The sequence below is a fragment of the Ovis aries genome, chromosome 2 (genome assembly GCF_016772045.2).
Source record: "Ovis aries strain OAR_USU_Benz2616 breed Rambouillet chromosome 2, ARS-UI_Ramb_v3.0, whole genome shotgun sequence".
Classification (NCBI taxonomy): domain Eukaryota; kingdom Metazoa; phylum Chordata; class Mammalia; order Artiodactyla; family Bovidae; genus Ovis; species Ovis aries.
Genome location: NC_056055.1, coordinates 140,931,806 through 140,954,832, shown reverse-complemented (window position 1 = coordinate 140,954,832; position 23,027 = coordinate 140,931,806). Strand labels below are relative to the sequence as shown.

At 40.7% G+C, this 23,027-nt stretch overlaps 1 protein-coding gene across 6 annotated transcripts in view; it reads left to right on the top strand.

The window, feature by feature from the left end:
• The first annotated feature begins 254 nt into the window (after nucleotides 1–254).
• Nucleotides 255–23,027, top strand: part of CERS6 (ceramide synthase 6) — a 348,157-nt gene continuing 325,384 nt past the window's right edge. For all 6 annotated transcript variants that reach the window (XM_060409808.1, XM_004004627.6, XM_004004628.6 and 3 more), the window contains exon 1: nucleotides 255–583. In XM_060409808.1, coding sequence (XP_060265791.1) covers nucleotides 414–583 — 170 coding nt within the window. In that variant the 5' untranslated portion in view covers nucleotides 255–413. The remainder of the gene's footprint in view (nucleotides 584–23,027) is intronic.

Here is a 23,027-nt window from a genome sequence, read left to right as displayed (position 1 = left end):
GGATTCGGGAAACCGGACCCACCGTCGCTACCCTCCAGAGCTCGGTGACCGCAGGGCCAGTAGGCTCTCCCAGGAGCGGTGCCCCTGCGCCCAGGGCGCAGCAGCTGCGCCCTGCCCTCGGGGCGTGGGCTAGCCGGCCGCGTGTGCCTCGCTGCTTGACGCGAGGACGAGCCAATCAGGGCCAGCGGCCCGGGCTGCCATGTGACAGGCGAGGCGGCTCCTTTCCCCAAAGCGGCCAGAGGGAGGAGAGAACCGGGGCTCGCCGCGAGCCTTCGAGAGCAGCGGCCGCGGAGGAGGCGGCAGCGGCGGCGGCGGCACAGGCTCGGACCAGCAGCGCGCGCATCCCCTGGCGCCCTGCGCGGTGGAGAGCTCGGCGGGCCGCGGGAGCCCAGGACGAGAGTGGACAAAGCAAGATGGCAGGAATCTTAGCCTGGTTCTGGAACGAGAGGTTTTGGCTCCCGCACAATGTCACCTGGGCAGACCTGAAGAACACGGAGGAAGCCACCTTCCCGCAGGCTGAGGACCTCTATCTCGCCTTCCCCTTGGCCTTCTGTATGTTAATGGTACGGCTCATCTTCGAGAGGTAAGGAGAGCTGGAGCGCTCCTCCCCCCAACGCACACCCTCGCGCGCGCACACACACACACACCCGCACATCCTTGCGCGCACACGCACACTCGCGTGCTCTGTGGCGCACGCACCCGCGCCCCCAGCGCTAGCGCTCACGCCTCCCAACCTTTGTGTTCTGGAAGAGGTTGCTGACCCCTCAGCACTCTTGACGTTCTGGGAGCCGGAGAGGGTCTGGCTGGCCTCCGAATTTACTCCGGGGCGCCGGAGAGGGCCCCGGGAGCATTGGGGTAGCCCCCCGCACTCCTGGACCCGAGCTCTCCTCCTCGCGGAGAGGGCGGGCGAACAAAGGTGAGCAACGGCCGGCCGCGGGACACGCTGCACTCCGCCGGGATTGTCCCTCTTTGCCGGGTGATCACGGCGCGCTGCCGCGAGAGGCTTCCCCGCCTAGCCTTGTTGCCACTCACCTGACCGCCGAAACGTTACGGACGCGCGGCCGGGAGGGCGGAGGAACCGCGCACACTTCCAAATCCTTTCACCCTGGCCCACGAATTGCCAGTACTGGGCTTCGGAAATTTCTCCAGGGACTCTGGCTTCTGGCAGCTGTTTGGTTTCCATCAGTGACACTGAGTATCAGACCACAGTGCTGGGAAATAGGTGACAATAGTTTGTAGGTTTCCAGGACTCCGGGCCATTAGCGATTTCTTTAAAAGAGGACGGGACGGGTGCACAGCCTGCAAAAGGGTGTTATTAAATTGAAAGATGTTTCCTATGAATAACCGTAAATTTTGATACCAGAACACAAATAGTTTTAAAGAATTGCCATATTATTGTTTGTATAATAACCGGATTTTGTTGGATAACTCCTTTGTGTCATAAACAAACTTGTGTTACTTATTGAATCAGTCTTAGTTACCAAATTAGATTTTGCCTGCCATGCATTCTCCGAGGTGCTATTGAAACAAAACCGGAACAACAAAACACACTTCTTTTTCTCAACTGAAAACCTTACCTGCCCTTTCTCTCCCTTCCCCCGCCCTTCATTCATCAGTAGAGGCTGAACTCAGATCACAGAGTATAGACTCCACTTCTCTCTTAGACTTCACCTCTCCTCTCCTGCCCCCAACTCATCTTGGTCTTGTTTCTTAAGCTTTTGCTGTGTTTTGTTTTTTTTTTTTTTTTGTATTTCTATTTGTCCTAAGCCACTCTTGAGTGGCACAAATGGCAGAATTTGTCTTTTGTGTCATTTGTTGCTGGAAATGGCAACAGACAGTACTTCATGGGAACAATAAGTATCTTTCGTTTAAGGAAGGTGTATTTTTCTATGGGCATTATTGTTGCTTGAGAACTAAATCAGCTATTTCACCTGCAGAGATTAACATGCACAAAGGAACAGACTTAAAGAGCTGTTTCAAGTGATTGGACTCTAGCACAGATGCCCTCTTTGATCCTATCCTGCTCTGAGACTTACAGTGAGAAAGTGGGTGTGTTTGCAGGGTTAGAGTTGCTTGTAGAGCAGATGTTTACTTATAAAAAATGGGAACTCATATCTGAACTTGCAGTCTCTCCAAAAAGAGCCTATGGGGAGCAGCCAGTTGCTCTGTGACCACACATAGTAGGGACTCCATACAGTTGCCGAATGACGTCTGATCAATCCTGGCTGATAAATCCTGGCCACACTCGCTTTTAGCTGGCTAATGCATTTGAAAGAGATGTATAGCGTTATGTTTTGAAAAACAAGCATGTCAGCTATTGACTTGTGTGCAGAAAGCTGATTCCAGGCTGTTCCTTTGGTTGGAAGAAATACATTTGTTAGAGAATGGAGATAGCTTTGTACTTTGCCTTTTTCTGCTTTTTTTTTTTTTAAATAAAAGTTAATTTCATAGTTGAAACTGGAATTTCATTTTTCCTTTTCCTGAACATCTTTTTCTTCCTTTGCACAATCCAATTACTTACAGTTTACACAAGGGGGTCAGCTGCCTTTAACTGTTAGTCACAGCAGATGTCCTCGTATTGATATGTAGAGACTTGGTGAGTTTCTTGCAGGCCCTTGATCCAAATAGAAGTGATTTAATAGCCTATATGAAAAGTGAAAGTTTGTGATTAATACCCAATATAATAATCCAGGATGGCCCATATACCACAAGATGCTACTGACTTTTGGAATGGTGTCTACTTTGCTTTTTCCTATAGTAGTGACAACTCTCTTTAACCATTTGGGACTCTCTCACTTTTATGAGAGTTCAAGGGTATAGTTGTGTCCAGAATTTCAAGTACTGCATGTTTCCCCTCTTCTCAAACCTAAGTGACTTATTTTGGCATCCAACCTGTGGCCTGCTTTTCAGTACCCATCAAAGACCTAAATCAGTATAACTGAACTAGCCAATACTCTTGGCATTGACACAGCTCACTTTTGGTACCCTTCCAACACACTGGGCATGTTTCTTTTTCTTTTGCAGTTTTCTGTAATATATAACATGATTTAAAGAAGCTGGTTGGAAATCTTTTTATAAAATGATTTGTAATAGAAAATAATTCCCCTAGGATTCTGTTCCTTTTAGGCCATTATAATTTATGTCAAAGTTGAGAGCATACCTATGAAATAACCAATTATCCAAGACCTTGATTTCTATTAAATGGGAGTCTTGAATACCCTTGTTGAGACTAAAATTGTGAATTTGGATTCATTCTCCTCAGTCTTAGTTATTTCTCCCTATAAAGAGAAACACTAAAGAATGAATTGAATTGGCCTTTGCCCAACTGAGCAGTCCTATCTTTTTAATTTCACCCCCGCTGTCGGGTTGTTGGCAGTGAAGGCACGAGTGACCAGAACAATGCCATGTTATAGTACCATATGGATAACAGTGTGAATACCCGGCATGGTTGGTTAAAAATGGAGCAGTCTAAACTCAGTGACTTTTGGCTGAGTCTGTGAATGGCCCAAAGCTTGGTGGTTTCTAGCATAGCCTTAGATATTACCTGCTTAACTGAGTAAAATATCTGTTGTTTACTGAGAAAACCTAGAAGTTTCTTATAGAATGAAAATTGTAGTGTATACTGTCATATTATGTTGTTGGCGTGTTGACAAGGAACAAAATATTATTTAATAACATAGCATCATTTATTTGATGAATTTTCTTGATTTAATACTGGTTTAGGCTCAATAAGCCATTCTCTGGAATTATAATAAATGCTTCTTCTAAACTCATTTTTTAAAAAAATATGTACTGCTATGGTATTCATAAACGTGGGATTTAAATTTTGCTGAATTTCTGTTCAGGAATAAAGAGATTTTTGTGTTACTGTTATAAAAGGTAATGCTAATGCATTTTCTTCCTTGTGGGTTTAGGAGAGAGACACAGAAAGTACTTATTGAAAATCAGAACATTTGCATTCTAGTCAAACTTACCTCACACTGGGGTGGCCACCTAATTTCTGTCTCCCTTCTTTTCTCTTTTGTGCAGTGAAGTTGATGGCCTTTGTAATCCAAGGTTGCTTGCACTTTCTCAGTTATTCCTCCTATAGGAATGCTATAATATTTGAAGTTTACTAATTGTTATCTCTTGAAACTTTAAGGCAGGCTAAACATTATTTTTTTGCAGGTAGTAATAAGTCATCTAAGAATAAAGAGTTTTTTTCATACATACAAATATCTTAGCTAATGGTTTTATTTCTTATATTTTTAATTATGGGTTGAGTTAAAGGAATCATTTGGGCTGTTATCATTTGTGCTTCAAAAAGCTATACTATTTCAGGATAACCCACAAAGAATATTCTCCAGAGAAAGCAATTGCTCTCTTTCCTTTGAAATTTTTTAGCTAGATCCCAGAGCCAAAGGATGAGATGGTTGGATGGTATCATTGACTCAGTGGACATGAGTTTGAGCAAACTCTGGGAGATAGTGAAGGACAGGGAAGCCTGGTGTGCTGTAGTCCATGGGGTTGCAAAGTCAGACGCGACTTAGCAGCTGAACAACAAAGAGTAGGCCTGACACCTCTTGTGATGGCTGGGTAAGAAATGAGCAACTCACTCATGTCAGGTTGGTTTTCCATGTGCTAAGCTGCATGAGAACTGTCATTCTTCAGAGGCTGACGTCAGAGGTGTCAAATATGACCTATTGCCTTCAAACCCTCAAAGAACAACAGGTCTCAGCTGTATCAGAGGGAATGTTTGGCCAGTAGGTTAGTTTTTCTTATGGGTTTGCTTAATATCTTGGTCTTGTCAATAGCCTTGGGTGAGACCACAGAGGAGAAGAGAGGAGAGGAGAGAGAAAAATGAATGGGGCTGTATTCTTGATGGTTAGAGGGGAAAGGGTAGGTGTGAGTGAATGTAAGGAAAAAGTGGGATGCCAGGTGAGTTTCATAACTGAAGGATATTCCCATAATGTACCTTAATAATGAAAACACTGATATCTTCAGATTGATTTTAGAAGAGTGGAGTGTGCAAGGGAACGAATCTTTACGTACCCTTAAAATCCATAGGTGGCCATCTTTAGTCATAAGTTGCAAGTGTCAAGGTGATGATGATAGGAGGTGGCAATTTTGGGAGGTAACTAGGTCGTGAGGGTGGAATCTTCATGTGTGTATGGGATTAGTGCCTTTATCAACAAACAGGTTCCAGAGAGCTCCCCCACCCCTTCCATCATGAGGACACAGTAAAAAGATGGTTGTCTGTGAAGCAGTAAGGGTGACTTCACCAGACACCAGGTGTGCTGGCACCCTGATCGTAGACTTCCAGGCTCTAGAACTAGGAGAGAGAAACTTCTTTTGCCATTTAATGATATAGTCTCAACATTTTCCATGTTATTAAACTTATTCAAAAGTATTTTCAATGACTACATTATTCTATGCTATGGATATACTATAATTCGTTTAACCAGTCCCTATATTATTGTTGGATATTTAGGCTGTTTCCAGTTGACATGTATAAACCTTACAATTACTGATGACGTCCTAAGGAGTGTTTCCTAGCCATGGCATTTCTAAGACCAAAGGTAAATGTTTTAGTGTTCTTGATAGATACAAATCACCAAATTGGTGTCAGGAAAGATTATATTCATTTGTATTTTCTTATCAGCAGGCATATTGTTATTATTAGAAGAAATTTTTTTTTCTTTGAAAATTGAAGAGATGTTATTCTTGTGTGTATGTTTTATGTTACTCATGATGAACTTTCCCCAAATATTTGTTCAGTTCAGTTCAGTCGTTCAGTTGTGTACTACTCTTTGCAACCCCATGGACTGAAGCACGCCAGGCTTCCCTGTCCATCACCAATGCCCAGGGCTTATTCAAACTCATGTCCAACGAGTCAGTGATGCCATCCAACCATCTCATCCTCTGTCGTCCCCTTTTCCTCCCACCTTCAATCTTTCCCAGCATCAGTGTCTTTTCCAATGAATCAGTTCTTCGCATCAGGTGGCCAAAATATTGGAGTTTCAGCTTCAGCATCAGTCCTTCCAATGAATATTCGGGACTGATTTCCTTTAGGATTGACTGGTTGGATCTCCTTGCAGTCCAAGAGACTCTCAAGAGTCTTCTCCAACATCACGCATCAACTCTTCAGCACTTAGCTTTCTTTACAGTCCAACTCACATCCATACCTGGAAAAACCATAGCTTTGACTAGACGGACCTTTGTTGGTAAAGTAATGTTTCTGCTTTTTGGTATGCTGTCTAGGTTGGTCATAACTTTCCTTCCAAGGAGTAAGTGTCTTTTAATTTCATGGCTGCAGTCACCATCTGCAGTGATTTTGGAGTCCCCCAAAAATAAAGTCAGCCACTGTTTCCATTGTTTCTCCATCCATTTACTGTGAAGTGATGGGATCCGATGCCATGATCTTAGTTTTCTGAATGTTGAGTTTTAAGCCAACCTTTTCACTCTCCTCTTTCACTTTCATCAAGAGGCTCTTTAGTTCTTCGCTTTCTGCCATAAGGGTGGTGTCCTCTGCATGTCTGAAGTTATTCATGTTTCTCCTGGCAATTTTGATTCTGGCTTGTGTTTTATCCAGCCCAACATTTTGCATGATGTGCTCTGCATATAAGTTAAATAAGCAGGGTGACAATATACAGCCTTGACGTACTCCTTTCCTGATTTGGAACCAGTCTGTTGTTCCATGTCCAGTTCTAACTTTTGCTTCCTGACTTGCATACAGATTTCTGAAGAGGCAGGTAAGGTAGTCTGGTATTCCCATCTCTCTCAGAATTTTCCACAGTTTATTGTGATCCACACAGTTGAAGGCTTTGGCATAGTCAATAAAGCAGAAATATATGTTTTTCTGGAACTCTCTTGCTTTTTCCATGATCCAGCAGATGTTGGCAATTTGATCTCTGGTTCCTCTGCCTTTTCTAAATCCAGCTTGAACATCTGGAAGTTCTCTGTTCATGTACTTTTGAAGCCTGGCTTGGAGAGTTTTGAGCATTACTTTGCTAGCGTGTGAGATGAGTGCAGTTGTGCAGTAATGTGAACATTCTTTGGCATTGCCTTTCTTTGGGTTTAAGTTGAAAACTGACCTTTTCTAGTCCTGTGCCACTGCTGAGTTTTCCAAATTTGCTGGCATATTGAATGCAGCACTTTCACAGCATCATCTTATAGGATTTGAAATAGCTCAAGTGGAATTCTATCACCTCCACTAGCTTTGTTTGTTCGTAGTGATGCTTCCTAAGGCCCACTTGACTTCACATTCCAGGATATCTGGCCCTAGGTGAGCGATCACACCATCGTGGTTATCTGAGTCATGAAGGTCTTTTTTGTATAGTTCTTCTGTGTATTCTTGCCACCTCTTCTTAATATCTTCTTCTGCTCATACCATTTCTGTCCTTTATTGAGCCCATCTTTGCATGAAATGTCTCTTGGCATCTCTAATTTTCTTGAAGAGATCTCTAGTCTTTCCCATTCTATGGTTTTCCTCTATTTCTTTGCATTGATCACTGAGGAAGGCTCACTTGTATTTCACTTGCTGTGAATTCATGTATATTTTTCTACTGGGATGAACTTCCTAACGTTTTGGGTAGGAAATGGTGGCCTTTGGATATTTTTAAAAATCAGAATGATCTTGTATTGATCTGTTTCTCTAGTCATGAGTTTATACTCATTTCTTTCTGCTTACTGACTCTCCCCTACAACCTAAGTCATCATCATAAGGAAGGAAGTTTCTCAAATTCTAGATATTGGAAGGGATGCATACAAAAGAATGAAGTAGATAATATCCTGAGTTTAGTATGGAGGATGAGACAGAGAGAAAGGGCTTGGAAGAAGTTTCAGGAGTTAAGAATGAATGGGTTTTTATCAAGGAAAACTCAGAGATTGCGCCTAAACACCTTTATATTCTTTCTCTGAATTTTGGATAAAAGCGAATTATTAGCTGAGTCATCAGGGAAATGCAAATCAATACCACAATGAGATATCATCCTACACCCATTAGGATGGCTACTATTAAAAAACAAAACAAAACAGGGAAGAAAGAACGTGTTGGTCATCATGTGGAGTAATTGAACCCTCTGCCTTGTTGGTGTGAGTGTTAAAATGGTACAGCCACTGTGGAAAGCAATATGGAGGTTCCTCAGCAAATTAAAAATAGAATTACTATGCGATCCAGCAATTCCGCTTCTGGTATATGCCTGAAAGAATTGAAATGTGAGTCTCAAAAGAAATGTTTGCATACCCGTGAACATAGCAATATTATTCACAATAGCTAAAAGCTAGGAGCAACTCAGGTGTCTGACAGGTGAATGGATAAACAAAATGTAGTATATTTAACGCATTACAACATGGATGAACCTGGAAGACGTTATACTAAGTGAAATAGGTCAGTCACAGAAAGACAGACACTGTAAAATTGCACTTATATGAGGCACCTAAATAGTCAAATGCATAATGACAGAAGGCAGAATGGTGGTTGCCAGGGGCTGGAGGGAAGTTATTGTTTCATGGGTACAGAGTTTCAGTTTTACAATAAGAAGATTTCTGGAGATAGATGATGGTGATGATGGTGGCAAAATGCAAATATAAAGATAGTTCACTGACTAAAAGGAAAAGTCATTTACTAGAAATACCTGGTTTCATTTTCTAGACTCTATAGTTTTCTATTTAGGAATAAACATCACTTCCATGAGGGGTAATGGGAGGAAGGTTGAAGGCCAGAGAGCACTTAAGTATCCTGGACGTTTTTGGAAGGCCCTTCAACAAAACACCTTGCTTCAGTTCATTTGTTGACATGTCCAGAAAAGGAGAGCAAAGTGTCTTTGGGAAAAGCACACTGTACATTTTCAGAGGATCCCTAGGACTAAAGTAGAGGCCTCCTACTTTAGCCTGTTTCACTTCATACTCCACTGAAAGCAAACCAGTGTGATAGGATAAATTGCTAGTAAGGCAAGTGGCCGAGGCCAGAGATACTTCCTCTGGTAGGAAGCTTTTGCAGTGGAAGAAGAGCAGATCTGACCTTTTCCCCTAGTTTTCGATTTAACTTCACACCCTTTTTGTAAGCAGATGTTTTTAGACACTTGTAAATTTGAACATGGTTTTGCTTAAATGCTATCTACTATAGGGCAGGTTGCAAGCAATGATTGTTGCAAGCAGTTGATTGCAAGCAGTGGCAGGTACATATTACTGAAAAGTAGTTTTCAAAGTTTATATTAATGTTCGATCATTGTACAAAACACTGCTTTCCATGATTCATTTATGAGAGTATTTGGGGCAGGTTTTGTTGTTTTTAAGGAGAACTTTCTCCTCACTGCTAGTCTTCAAAATGAACTTCTTGTGGACCACTCCTGCTTCTTATTCCTGCTTTTGCTTTTGTTACCTCAAAATTGGATTGTGTGGGTTCTTTTTGGCAGGTGTGGGGTTGGAGGTACACAAATGGTTTTTCATTGCAGGGAAGATGCAGTCCATTACGAGGTGGCCTTTCATGACCACTTAGTGACCTAGGAATCACATTTGTGACTTGCCGATGTCTATATAAATGTCACATCTTATGCTTGAGGTTTTCTGGCTACAAAGCTGTTGTTGCTGTCCTGAAGCTGTGATGGTGATTCTTTTCTTCCTCTCTTCCTTTTGTTCCCTTTTCTTTCCTTTCTTCATTTATTTTTGCCTTTTATTTTTTCTCTTTCCTTTCCTTCCCTTCCATTCCATTTTTCCCCTTTCTTCCTTCCTCTCTCCGTTCTGACCTTCCTTCCTTCCATCCTTTCCCTCTCTTTCCACTTCTCTCTGTCTCTCTCTCCCCTTCTCCCCTTTCCTTCCTTCTGGTGCTCATTGCTGTTGCTGTTGTTTAGTCACTAAGTCTGACTCTTTTGTGACCCCGTGGACTGTAGCCTGCCAGGCTCCTCTGTCCATGGGATTTCCCAGGCAGGAATACTGGAGTGGCTTGCCATTTCTTTCTCTGGGGATCTTCGCGACCCAGGGATTGAACCCACATTTTCTGCATTGGCAGGTGGGTTCTTTACCAAGTGAGCCATTGGGCAAGTTCCCTTCATTGCTGCAGATTCTTTTAAAAGACAGGCAAGTTTAGTTTAGAGAACAGAGGAGCAACACAGAGTTAAGAGTGGGGGAGAGAAACAGAACCATCTAGAATCTTGTCTAGGGACACGGTTTGGCAAGTATCAGAGTAGAAGCTGCCAGCTAGTCTGAGTGGCTCTGTAGATTTTGTCTTGATGGATCACCATTTCAAAGCAAAATAAAATGACTTGGTGCTTTAACCAGAGTAGCAGTATTAGACACAATAGCTTGAGTGAAGGAAAATTGAGAACCAGTCACTTAGGCATGCTGGAGATTAAGAGAATATAAGGGCTTTGTCCGTCAGTGGGAGTATGGGTATCTTTGAGTGCATGGGTATACTCCAGAGTGACACTGCATTTAAATTCTGTTATTGTTGTATATACTTATAGGACTTAATTAGAAATGTATATTCCTCATGAGAATTAAAAGGAAAGTGGATAGGATATCAGAAAGACTGTGAAACTTGGGTTTAAGTTCAAACACTGCCTCTTCTCAGTTATTCAGTAGTGGACAGAATGCCCTGAAATTTGGTCTTCTCGCTTGTAAATTGGGGAGTGTGCCTACTTTGTGATATTGGAAGACTGTCTGTGAAAATGTAGTTAAAGGGGACTCAACTGGTTCTTGAAAATATACATTGTGTAAAAAATAATTGATAACATAGTACACTACAGTATTTACTATGAGAAGAAATAATGTTCTGTAACATGATTTCATGTGTTGGATGTACCTGTGGGGAGACGGTGTGACTCACAGAGGCAGTGGAACCTCTTTATGTATGTGATCCTGGAACTGAAGGATTTACTAGGTCTGTTGAAGAGTAAATATTTAGCGTCTTAAACAGGCATCGAAATTTCAGTCTCTTCAACACAATGCCTGTTTAGGGAGGAGAATGCATCTTAACCTCTTATTCTCTAAGGTTAATAGTGGATTGTAGGTCAGGGACTTGCTTGTACTGGTGGCAGACGACCATGTCTAATGGTGGGATTTGGGATGGGTGATGCACAGCTGCGTACTCAGGGCTCTGCCTTGAGAGAAAGCCCAGGAAGATGGACTTCCACTGGCTGGAGTTTTTCTCTGGAAACTGCCTTGCAGTGGACGGATGCCTTATGCAAATAACCCAGTCTATCTCCAGCTGCCCCATCTGGCCCCATGGTCATTTTTTTATTGCATGTGGTCTCCAGGGGAAACTGGCCAGGTAGTCAGCCACTGGTAATGGCAGACACCAAATTCACCATTTACACTGACTGAAGACCTAGGCTGGATTCTGGCCACGCCACCTATGTTGCTGCCACAGATCTAGGAGCAAATAGCTTCATCTCTTCATGCTCAGTTTCCATTTGCAACTCTTAGGGTTGTGAAGATTAAATAAGATAAAGCATGCATGTGTTGTGTGTAGGGCAGTACCTAGTTCATGGAAGTGGTAAGTATTTGTTCTTTGGGTTTATTGAAGGTGCGTGCACACACGTACACACACATGTACACTCTCACACACAAACACACAGTTGCTTTCTGACTGTTGGAACCCTGGTTTCCAGAAATGAGCCTTTACTGTGAGATGTCTGAAACTCTTTACTGGCATTATCTTTATGTCATGAATGAGGATGTCAGACTGCATTTTTGCTTTCACAGGCTGGGGTTGCTGGTGCAGTCCTTGACTTGCTTTTCCTGGTCCTCCTGTTTCTCTCTCTTTTTCCCCTCCAAGGAGCATTCTGATTCTTCCAGTTGTAGTTGGCTGAAGATAATCCCAGCCTCTTAGTGAAGAGCTGGGCCTTATGCATCTCACACTTGTTTGTCATGCAGTTTGCTCAGAAATGTTACTATTTAGACAGCTCAGAAATGCTTTTTCTTTTTTTCCTAATAAGAGCCTTCCAGAGAAAGGAAAGCCTTGGGAATGACCTTTATTGAGTTCTTTCAGAATTTTAACTCTCATGGATTATCTTAATTTTATCCTTAAGAATAAAGAAATTCATTCTAGGGTCTTTGGGATCATGCTTGTGAAGATTCACACGTTCAAAGTTAGCTAAACATACTTAATATATGTATTTTTTCCTTAAGAGAAACAAATCTACACCCCCAAATTTGAACTTCCTTTGGTATGAAACTGGCAAACCTAGGCCGACCAAATTAGTTCACAAGGGATTTGTACCTCATTTCTACTAGAGCCACTTTTCCAGCTCTGCATAGCTTAAACATTTCATTCTTAAATGTACGATTTGCCCTGTAAATAGTTTAACAAGCTTGTTAAATTCTTTAAGGCACTGTTAGAGGGCATCTTAAGATGAGCAAATACAACATTTGTGGTGGGCTGTCTTTTTTTAAAATTAATTTGTTTTTTTTTTTATTGAAGGATACTTGTTTTACAGAATTTTGCTGTTTTCTGTCAAACCTCAACATGAATCAGCCATAGGTATACATATATCCCCTCCCTTTTGAACCACCCTCTCATCTCCCTCCCCATCCCACCCCTCCAGATTGATACAGAGCCCCTGTTTGAGTTTCCTGAGCCATACAGCAAATTCCCGTTGGCTGTCTATTTTACAATATGGTAATGTAAGTTTCCATGTTACTCTTTCCATACATCTCACCCTCTCCTCCCATGTCTTTTAAATGGGGACGTAAGGCAAAGAGGAAACTACAGTGCTCTAGAATGACAAATTATCAAAACTGCCTCAATTTTAATTCAGTAATAGTTTTAACATTGACTAGAAAAAAAAAAGCAAAACTCATTCATTAAAAAACAGTTGAGTCAATCACGTGTTACACAGCAGTGTGGCACCAAAGTTGGGGGGAGGGGTGTTGGGGGTGGGAGAGGTCCACCCTGGGTGGCAGCAGTAAGGGGCTGTATTACCTACCAACAGATTTAAAAGAAAACAATAAAATTGACTAAAAGTTGGTCTGCTTGTTCTTAGCACCATGTAAAGCCAATCCTAAACATAGAATTGATAGAGTGAAAAATTAGCCCCTCACCTGGGCACACTCTTCTGCCACCCTCCCCCCACTTCTTAGAACACCACTTCCAGATGCTGTTTTAGGGCACAGATGTTCTGAAAACCACAATTGAGAAATGCTGGGAAAGCCAGCAACCGCCACCTCCCATTTTCTGTATCAGGACACCAAAGCCTATAGAAAGAAATAAATGAAGTAATTTGCCCTGCACCACCCACCCAGGTCTAGGTCCTGGGAGAGTGTGGCTGCTATAGGATGCTCACAAGGCCATTGTAGGGTGATGCCCCTGAGTCCACTTTTTCTGGAGCTATTCCAGGAAATGCCTCAGCCCAGGAGAAACTGGACCTGAAAATCAGGTTGGTCACACCACCTGACTGTTTGCTCTGTTACACCTAAGTTGGTCTGGTCACCGGCCGGGTGTTTCTATTAATACAACAAAAATGGCTACTCTGCCTCTCCTTGCGGGTGAATGAGGCTGGTTGTGGGAAGAAGCATCTGATGATTTGAGATGTGTTGCCTGCCCCACTGTCAATGTACCACATTTCATGGCTTAAAAAAAAAAGATGTGATTGAAGGGGCCCCCATTAAACGTGGGTTGGAGCTCCTGAGAGCAGAGCTCACTCTGCAGACAGCCAGGACCCCTTCTTAGTGTGCTAATTGCCCGTGAGCTCGTTTGTTCTGTGTTACTGAAACCGTGCACCCAGTTTTACTTTCCTCCCACTTTCACTCTAGTGCCTGTTAAGCACCCACACTTAAGTGGCTGCTTGCAGAATTTGCAAAGGAACTGAGGAGGAGAGCAAAAATAGATATACAGGTGGTGGTTGTCAACCAGCAGTTATTTCTGAGGAGTGCTCGGGCAATCTAGTGGTTTTCTGTGTGTGCAATTTTTGCTCACGATTTTGTTGAGTTTTACAAAGTATAAAACTTTCTTTTGGTAGTGGTAGGTACCTGTGGTTTATTTGAAAGAGATGGGCTCCTGAAGTAAACATTGCGGTGTACTATATCTTAGAGTCAAATGAGGGAAGTGTTAGGAAACTCCAGTGCTCTGACCTTGCCTCCCTTAGAGGCAGGCTCTTGTCTTGGGTCTCTAAGCAAGCAGGAAGCTTGCCACAGTCAGTCCCTGTGCCTCCCAGCCTGCCACGTGTTGGCATAGAGTCAGGCTGTAGACGATTGGGCAGAGGACAGCTCGTCATCGATTTAAAACCAAGGCGTGTCACTTCTTTAATTGCTGGCTCCCTTTCACTTAGTAATTCCATGTCCTCTGGTTGCTTCTCTCTCCTGTTCACACCCTCCTCTGCCTCAAATTGAAGGTAGCCTGAATCACCTGCTTGGCTGACTGCCTCATTTTTTGGTCCTGAGCCTTGGTTACCAGTATCTCTGATATAACTCACATTTCCCAGGATAATAGTGAGTTTGAGCCAGATCCACTTAAAAAGGATGGTTAATAAGAGCAATCACCTCCCATTGTACTAACTTTAATTTTTTGGTGTCTTTAAAAAATAAGTCATATGGAATAAATATTCTTTCTGGTTTTGAAAATAAATTTATGGTTATAGACTTTTTTCTGGTTGGAAACAGAAAAAATAAAATTGGTTCCTCGATGGCTCAGTGGATTAAGAATCTGCCTACAATACAGGGGACACAGGAGACGTGGGTTCAACCCCTGGTTGGGAAGATCCCCTGGAGGAGGAAATGGCAACCTGCTATAGTATTCCTGGCTAGAACATCCCATGGACAGAAGATCTTGGTGGGCTACAGTCCCAACAGTTGCAGAGTGTCGGATATGACTGAGCTTGAGCACAATTCAGTTCCAGAATTATAAAACAATAGTTTGGCAAGCAGTTTCCCCGTTTCTCAGAGTTGAAGATGAGATAAAAAATGTTGCGTTAAAAGGAGAACTTTCTCTCCTTTCCATTTTCCCAGCCAATATCTAATTCTCTACTCGGGTCAAATCTGAGGACATCCAGTCCTTTCAAATTGTCTGAAGCTTTTCTGAATTGGATGCACTTAGCTGCCAGAAACTTCTTATGGCTCTATTTAAAAAGCCAGCCTAGAAGAGTCAGGAAACGGCTCTGGATGGGAACTGCTAAAGTAAATAGTGTATGGTGATACATTTTGGAATTTGACACAGATTATACTTATCTTTGCAGGTGAAACTAAACACGTCTTTTTGGTCCTGAGGAGTGTTTAGATTTGTGGAAAGACTGAGAGTGAGAGGTAGAGAGAGAGAGCAGAGAGAGGGAGAAAAGGAGGGAGGGAGGCAGGGACTCTCCGCCAGATGTGTGAGACAAAAAGAAGCGTAGCTTCCTGATTTGGGCTTAAAATTCCATCTTGGTGGAACCCCAGTTCAGCTAATACCCTAAGGGGTGTGTGGGTGCATGCTCAGTCGCTCAGTCGTGTCTGACACTCTGCGATCCCACAGACTGTACCCCACTAGGCTCCTCTGTCCATGGATTTCCCCAGGCAAGAATACTGGAGTGGGTCGCCATTTCCTCCTCCAGGGGATCTTCCCAATGCAGGAATCTAACCCACATCTTCTGTGTCTCCTGCATTGGCAGGTGGATTCTTTACCACTGAGCCACCTGGGAAGCCCACTCTAATGAGTATTTGCTGTAAATCTGACACTGAATTGCGCAATCATCACTTGCTTAGCAAACGTTTACATGGCATTGCTAGAAAAGTGCTTTATTTATCTAATGTAAACTTTTTATTCTGTGTATAGCATACATACAGAAACATGCACAAAAGTATACTTGAAACCTATAGCTCACTGAATTATCACAACAAAGCAAACACACTTATGTGTTCATTAATCTGAATGCAGATTTAGAAATAGAACATTACTAGCATCGTAGAATCCTCTTCTTTACTAGTTTTTACTGATTTTATAAATTAAGGAAAAATTATTTGCAGTGTGAAAACGAAAGGCAACTGTAGCTCCTAGTCCATGCAGCAATACTCATACCCATTCTTCCACCTAAGGTCTTGGTTTCTTATAGAGAAAACCATGAGCTCTGCTCTGGCACTTGCGGTCACCCATGGAGCCATATCTCCTCTCTTTGTGTTAAGTTTGTACATATGATACTTTGCTGGTGGTCCAGTGACTAAGGCTCAGGCTCCCAATTTAGGAGGCCTGGGCTCAATCCCTGGTCATGGAACCAGATCCCACATGATGCAACTAAGAGTTTGCATGCCACAACTAAAGATCCTGTGTGCTGCAACCAAGACACTGTGCAACCAAATAAATTAAAAGAAATGTTAAAAAATAAGTTTGTACACATGCTTGGATAAAGGTGTGCGTGTGTGTGTGTCTATGCAAAATTTGATTAATAGTTGGCTATAAATAAAAGAAATTGCTTAGAAAGGAATGGAAAGAAGATATGATAAAGTGAATGAGAGAAAGAACCATAGTCAAAACATTCTTTTTCTTTCCCACCTTATTTACTTAATTAGTGAGAATATTTTATAAGGATTAATAAAGGGACAAAATTCAGTGTCTTTAAAAAGGAAACAAATGACTGATGTTAAACAGGGGATAAATGTGTATGTTTATTGCAATGCTTCTGTGTCCTGTTGCTTGAATGTAGAGGATCTCAGAAGATTTGTTGAGACAAAGGAATCAGACTTTGGATTTAAATAAGCCATGTATTTTGAACACTGAGTATTTGCTTGTGATATAGAAATACAGTGCTTGTTTGGAAAATAATACCTTTCAGTCTTGCTGTGTTTTGTGTTTTTAAAATTATACTCACTTTGCAAACAAGTATATGTTGTTGTTTAGTCGCTAAGTTGTGTCCAGCTCTTTTGCGTCCCCATGGACTGCAGCCCACCAGGCTCGTCTGCCTATGGGATTTCCCAGGCAAGAACACTGGAGTGGGTTGCTATTTCCTGCTCCATGAAAACATGGACGTTTTAGTTTAAATATTTCTTATTTAATACAAGCTTTTTTATGTTCCATCTTTGGATGTGTCTTCTATTCAATATATTCTCTTTTCTTCTTCAGGAATACCAGTTACATACATGTTAGCTTTTTTTTGGCCTAACTTTCACATCCATCTTTTGTACAGTGTTTGAAATATACTTTATTATTATACATGGTTTACATGTATAATACCTACCAACCAGGTGTCCCTTTCACTCATGTTTATTCTGTTTGTCTTCTTGATCTTAATGTTGCTTTAAATTTAAAAAAAATTTTTTCCTTCTGTTCTACTGCTTTTTCCAATTTTTTTTTGCAATTTTATTTTTCAGTTTTCTTATCTCTTTCTGAACCCTGATTTCTCTCTCTCTCTCTCTTTTTTTTTTTTTTTGAAAAGCAATCGTGGAGCCTACAATTTCTTTAACATTTTTGTCTGAAGTCTTCCTATGTTCCTGTGGGTAATTCTTTTTCATTTGCTTTCTGGTTCTTATTATTTTGCAATTTTTGTTCTTAGATTTTACTGCTTCCTACCCATTTCTTTTAGTCTAAAAACAGAAAACATTAGATCGCTTTCTGCTTATTTTTATAAAGAGGGCATCTTAAAATCAACTTGGTTAAAATCTATTGTTTTTGGACTCATGGAGTAATAGAACAGTTTTCTTTAAAAATAATTTATTTCATTGATAAAATCGTCAGAGGCTGTGGCTATCGTTTCATAATCTTCCGTGTTCACATGGCCACGACGCTGCAGGTGAGGGACAAAGCTTTCAGAGCTTTTCTGATAGCTGTGGGAGGAAATATTCTTCCAACTTATTCATTCTAGAGACAATGGGGATTTCACACCAGTTTTAAATGGAACTTCTAAATTTTTTTTCCCCAGTTCTTACAATGGTAATAACACAACGTACTGTGAACTTGTGGTGTAGTATTACCTCAGCAGTAACTATTTGTTAATTTCTAATATATTAATTCTAGTTTGTGGATTTTTAAATGTTTTGGTGTCTAAAATGATTAATAGTGCTACGAAACAGTCAGTATTTGAAATCTTTTGAGCATTTAAAATGATAAAACCTCTTCCATTTTTAAAATCATTCAAGAAATTACCTGATTTTATATATCTATAATCTCACTGGGAAACTCTCAATGCAGAAAAACTACAGCAATTTTCCATTTTCACTCTGTTTTCTCAATCCATCATTCTTCCCTAGGTGTGTGCAGCATGATAGTTGATATATATATTCTTCCAGAACTTTTTCCAATGCATTTACCTACCTGCACACACTCACACACACACACACACACACACACACACACAAAGAGAAATATAACTTTTGTTCAAAACATGAATGATATACTCTAAGTGCTGTTCTGAAACTTTGTTTTGATTTAATATTATGCCTTGAAGATTTCCCAGTGTTGGTGAATGTAGGACAACATTATTCTTTCCACTATGATAATAATATGATGATAATATCCCATTGTTTGGGGTTATTTGTTTATGAATGCTATTGGGAACAATGCTATAACATTCTTTTGCAGACTTCTTTGTACTCAGGTGTATTACTCTAAGCTAACATACAGAAGTCAGATTGCTGGGTTAGAAGATGTACAAAGTTAAATTTTTTTTTTTTTTTTTTTTTTTTTGACAAAGTTAAATTTTAATAAATGCTGCTGGAGTCTTTCAAGAAAAATCAAATGAATTTACTGGCTGACCCAACACTGTGTGAGAAACCACCCTGACTTAAGCGTGAAAGTGAAAGTGTTAGTGCTTAGTCGTGCCTGACTCTTTGTGATCCCATGGACTGTAGCCCCCCAGGCTCCTCTTGTCCATGGGATTCTCCAGGCAAGAATACTGGAGTGGGTTGCCGTTCCCTTCTCCAGGGATCTTCCTGACCCAGGGAGTGAAGCCGGGTCTCCTGCATCACAGGCAGATTCTTCACCATCTGATCTGCTGCAAATTTGATGTAACTTTTATAGATTGTCCTAATTTGTAAAGAAAATAGCTGTTTTGACCTGCTCTTTCACAGAATTGGGGCTCTGGGTAAGAATAAAATTTAGTAGTATCTGCCATGAAAGGACATTTTGTTAGTCTTTCTTTACCTGAGAAATTGGAATAATAATCCATAAAATGCAGTAAGAAATTCCTTCAAGCTTATAATATTGAACTTTTTTACATCTACTACAATCATTTGCTTAGAAAATATTTATCTCATACATTTATACCCCTTTCAACACTTGTTATAAAAGAATATAGCAAAACACTCACTATTCCTATTAAGTCCAGCTAAAGCAATTGTGTTTTGTTATATTCTTTTATAAGAAATAAAAGTCATTTTTAGATATATTAAATCTTATCACCTTGTATAAGAAATCATGAGTGAGGGAAATCTCTCCTCATATGAAGTTTTCTGTGTTATCTGTTATTTGAGTTAGTCATTTTATGAGTAAGTTATTCGGAGGGCAGAAAATTTGTACTCAACAAGTCACCAAGTAACCAAAATTGAACAAGTAACTAAGAATCTAGAACTCAAGGGAAATTTTAAAATTTACAACTAGGTTATTTTTCAGTACAGCTGTCTGCCCACCCCCTCCTACCTCTGGTCATCATATTGTCTCATTATGCCCTTCTGTTTAAGAAAGAGTTATGTTTTTATACCTTTAGAATAGCATATATTAAAATTTATAGACTTTTATGAAAATGTTCAAATATACAGAATAGCTCAAAAAAAATAATGCCATGAACACTTGCATTGTCATCACTGGAATTCAATGATTAACATTTTATTGTCTCTCTCTATATTTTATTTTCTTCTGTACCATGCAAAGTAAATTTCAGATATTATGACACATCACTTTTAAATACTTGCAAGTACATCTGTTGTTTAAAAAGACATTATAGGGTGACTTTTTAAAAGTAGCTCTTGGAGAATCAGTTTTACATTATGGAATTTATTATGTTTTTCAAAATATTTTTGAATGTATAGATTCAAAGCTATATGGGTTATGGAGCTGGTGAAATTATAAGGTAAAGGAAGACCATAAATTTAGATTCAGTGACTAAATTTAACGGTTGTACAAAAATAAGGCTTGAAGTGATATTTTAGTGAAAAACTCATGGGCGATTAAATGTACTATTTGGAAGTTGTGTCCAAGGTTTTGAGCTGGAAAACCATAAGTTTACAAGAAGTAGCTAAGTAGTCGGGCTTCCCTGGTGGCTCAGATGGTAAAGAATCTGCCTATAATACAGGAGACCGGGGTTTGAGCCCTGGGTTGGGAAGATCCCCTGGAGAAGGGTATGGCTACTCACTACAGTATTCTTGCCTGGAGAATTCCATGGACAGAGGAGCCTGGTAGGCTACAGTCCGTGGGGTCACAAAGAGTCAGACAGGACTGAGTGACTAACACTTACGTACTTAGCTAAGTTGTTATTCATTCATAACGTTTCATGGCATTAGAAAATCAATGTGAAGTACATTGGCTTATAAATCAAGTTTTAGACTCATTTCCATCAGGCAAACATTTCTCAAGACTGCAGACTCCTGCCCCTGATGTGGTAGAGTTTAACGCTTCTTTGGGTCCTGTTTGATCTTCTAGCATGGTGAGCTCAAGACTCCAAAGCAAAGTTGGAGTACAGTTACCTTTTCAGAATGTAAGTCCAGACTCACCATTTCTGTTGGCTAAGTAAGCCTAAAGCAGTGGGTTGGACAGGGTTTGAAATAAATGAGATGTAAAACCAGACCGCCTGACCTACCTCTTGAGAAACCTGTATGCAGGTCAGGAAGCAACAGTTAGAACTGGACATGGAACAACAGACTGGTTCCAAATAGGAAAAAGAGTATGTCAAGGGTGTATATTGTCACCCAGCTTATTTAACTTATGCAGAGTACATCATGAAAAACGCTGGGCTGGATGAAGCACAAGCTGAAATCAAGATAGCCGGGAGAAATATCAATAACCTCAGATATGCAGATGACACCACCCTAATGGCAGAAAGTGAAGAAGTACTAAAGAGCCTCTTGATGAAAGTGAAAGAGGAGAGTGAAAAAGTTGGCTTAAAGCTCAACTTTCAGAAACTAAGATCATGGCATCTGGTCCCATCACTTCATGGTAAATAGATGTGGAAACAGTGGCTGACTTTATTTTTGGGGGCTCCAAAATCACTGCAGATGCCATGAAATTAAAAGACTCTCACTCCTTGGAAGGAAAGTTATGACCAACCTAGATAGCATATTCAAAAGCAGAGACATTACTTTGCCAACAAAGGTCCGTCTAGCCAAGGCTATGGTTTTTCCAGTGGTCATGTATGGATGTGAGGGTTGGACTGTGAAGAAAGCTGAGCACCGAAGAATTCATGCATTTGAACTGTGGTGTTGGAGAAAACTCTTGAGAGTCCCTTGGACTGCAAGGAGATCCAACCAGTTCATCCTAAAGGAGCTCAGTCCTGGGTGTTCATAGGAGGGACTGATGCTGAAGCTGAAATTCCAATCCTTTGGCCACCTGATGCAAAGAGCTGACTCATTGGAAAAGACCCTGATGCTGGGAAAGATTGAGGGCAGGAGGAGAAGGGGACAACAGAGGATGAGATGGTTGGATGGCATCACCAACTCAATGGACATGGGTTTGGGTGGACTCCGGGAGTTGGTGATGGACAGAGAGGCCTGATGTGCTGCAGTTCACGGGGTCACAAAGAATCAGACACAACTGAGGGACTGAACTGAACTGAAGCTTGTTAAATAAATTGTTGCAATCCCTGTTGCTAAAATTATACACTAAGTTAAACTTGTATTTTATTATTATTATTCCCATTTCTCAGGTACAGAAAGAAAGAGTAGCAAAAGAAGCTAACATCTCCCCCAAACCAGTTCTTGGTTAGAAAAAGGAAGTCTCAGCTTCCAGGCAGCACATTAACTATGGTCCTCTCTAGAAATTTCTTTATCTTATCATCCTATTATGATCAACTTGCCTGTATATTCCTGGGAAGGAAACTGCTTAAGAAAATATCAGTATATGCTTATTGTGTAAAAACTGTCAAACGGTAAAATACTGTATTTAATGCAATTTAAAACTCCCTTCTCAGGGACAACCGTTTGCAGTTGTTTTCTGGGACTTTTCCTATGCATATCCAAACACATATATTTCTCTATAAATGTTATATATGCTCTTTTGTGGCTTCCCCGATGGCTCAGCTGGTAAAGAATCTGGCTGCAATGCAAGAGATACAGGTGATATGGGTTCAGTCCCTGGGTCGGGAAGATCCCCTGGAGGAGGAAATGGCAACTCACTCTAGTAGTCTTGCTGAAGAAATCCCAGGGACAGAGGAGCCTGGCGGGTTACAGTCCTGGGGTCACAAAGAGTCGGACACGACTGAGTGACTGAGCACACGCATGTGCTCTTTTGTACTTTTTTACTTTAAATGGTTGTATAGAGTTTTAACACATATATATTTTACATATATAATACATAGCAATATTTTATCATAATTTATTTAATCAATCCTCTATGAATATATTTTTAACATCTTCAGTCAGGTGTTATTTAAAGCAATGCCACAATAGCTATTTTTGTACATATATCTTTGTTTACATGTGAATGTTTAGGATAAACTCCTATAGTTCACAGTGATTGGGTCATTTTGAATTTGATAGGTATCATCAAATTGTTCTCCTACGGGATTATACCTCTTCATGAGGTTTGTAATGTGACATGCAACAGAATTGTTAAGTGTTTGCCAGTTGGCTCTGTGAAAAATGGTGTCATTTCAATTACCCTTTGTTTGTAAGTGAAATTCAGCCGCATTTTCGTGTTTTAAAACCACTTAAAATTTTTCTGTGAATGACTTAATGTTTTTGTCATTTTGGGGAATGTCTGTTGAATTATGAAAGCAAAAACAAGCTAGCTATTTTTCATATTGATTATAAATATTTTCCTTTTTGTCTTTTGACTTTAATTATGATTTTTTTTTCAGGACTAGAAATTGTAATTTTTCTGTGGTTTGAGTAATTACTGTTTTTCCTTCAGAGTTACAGTAGACTCTTGAACAAAACGGGAGTTAGGGGCACTAAACCCCTGTACAGTCGAAAATCCTTGTACTGATTATAGCGGGCCCTGT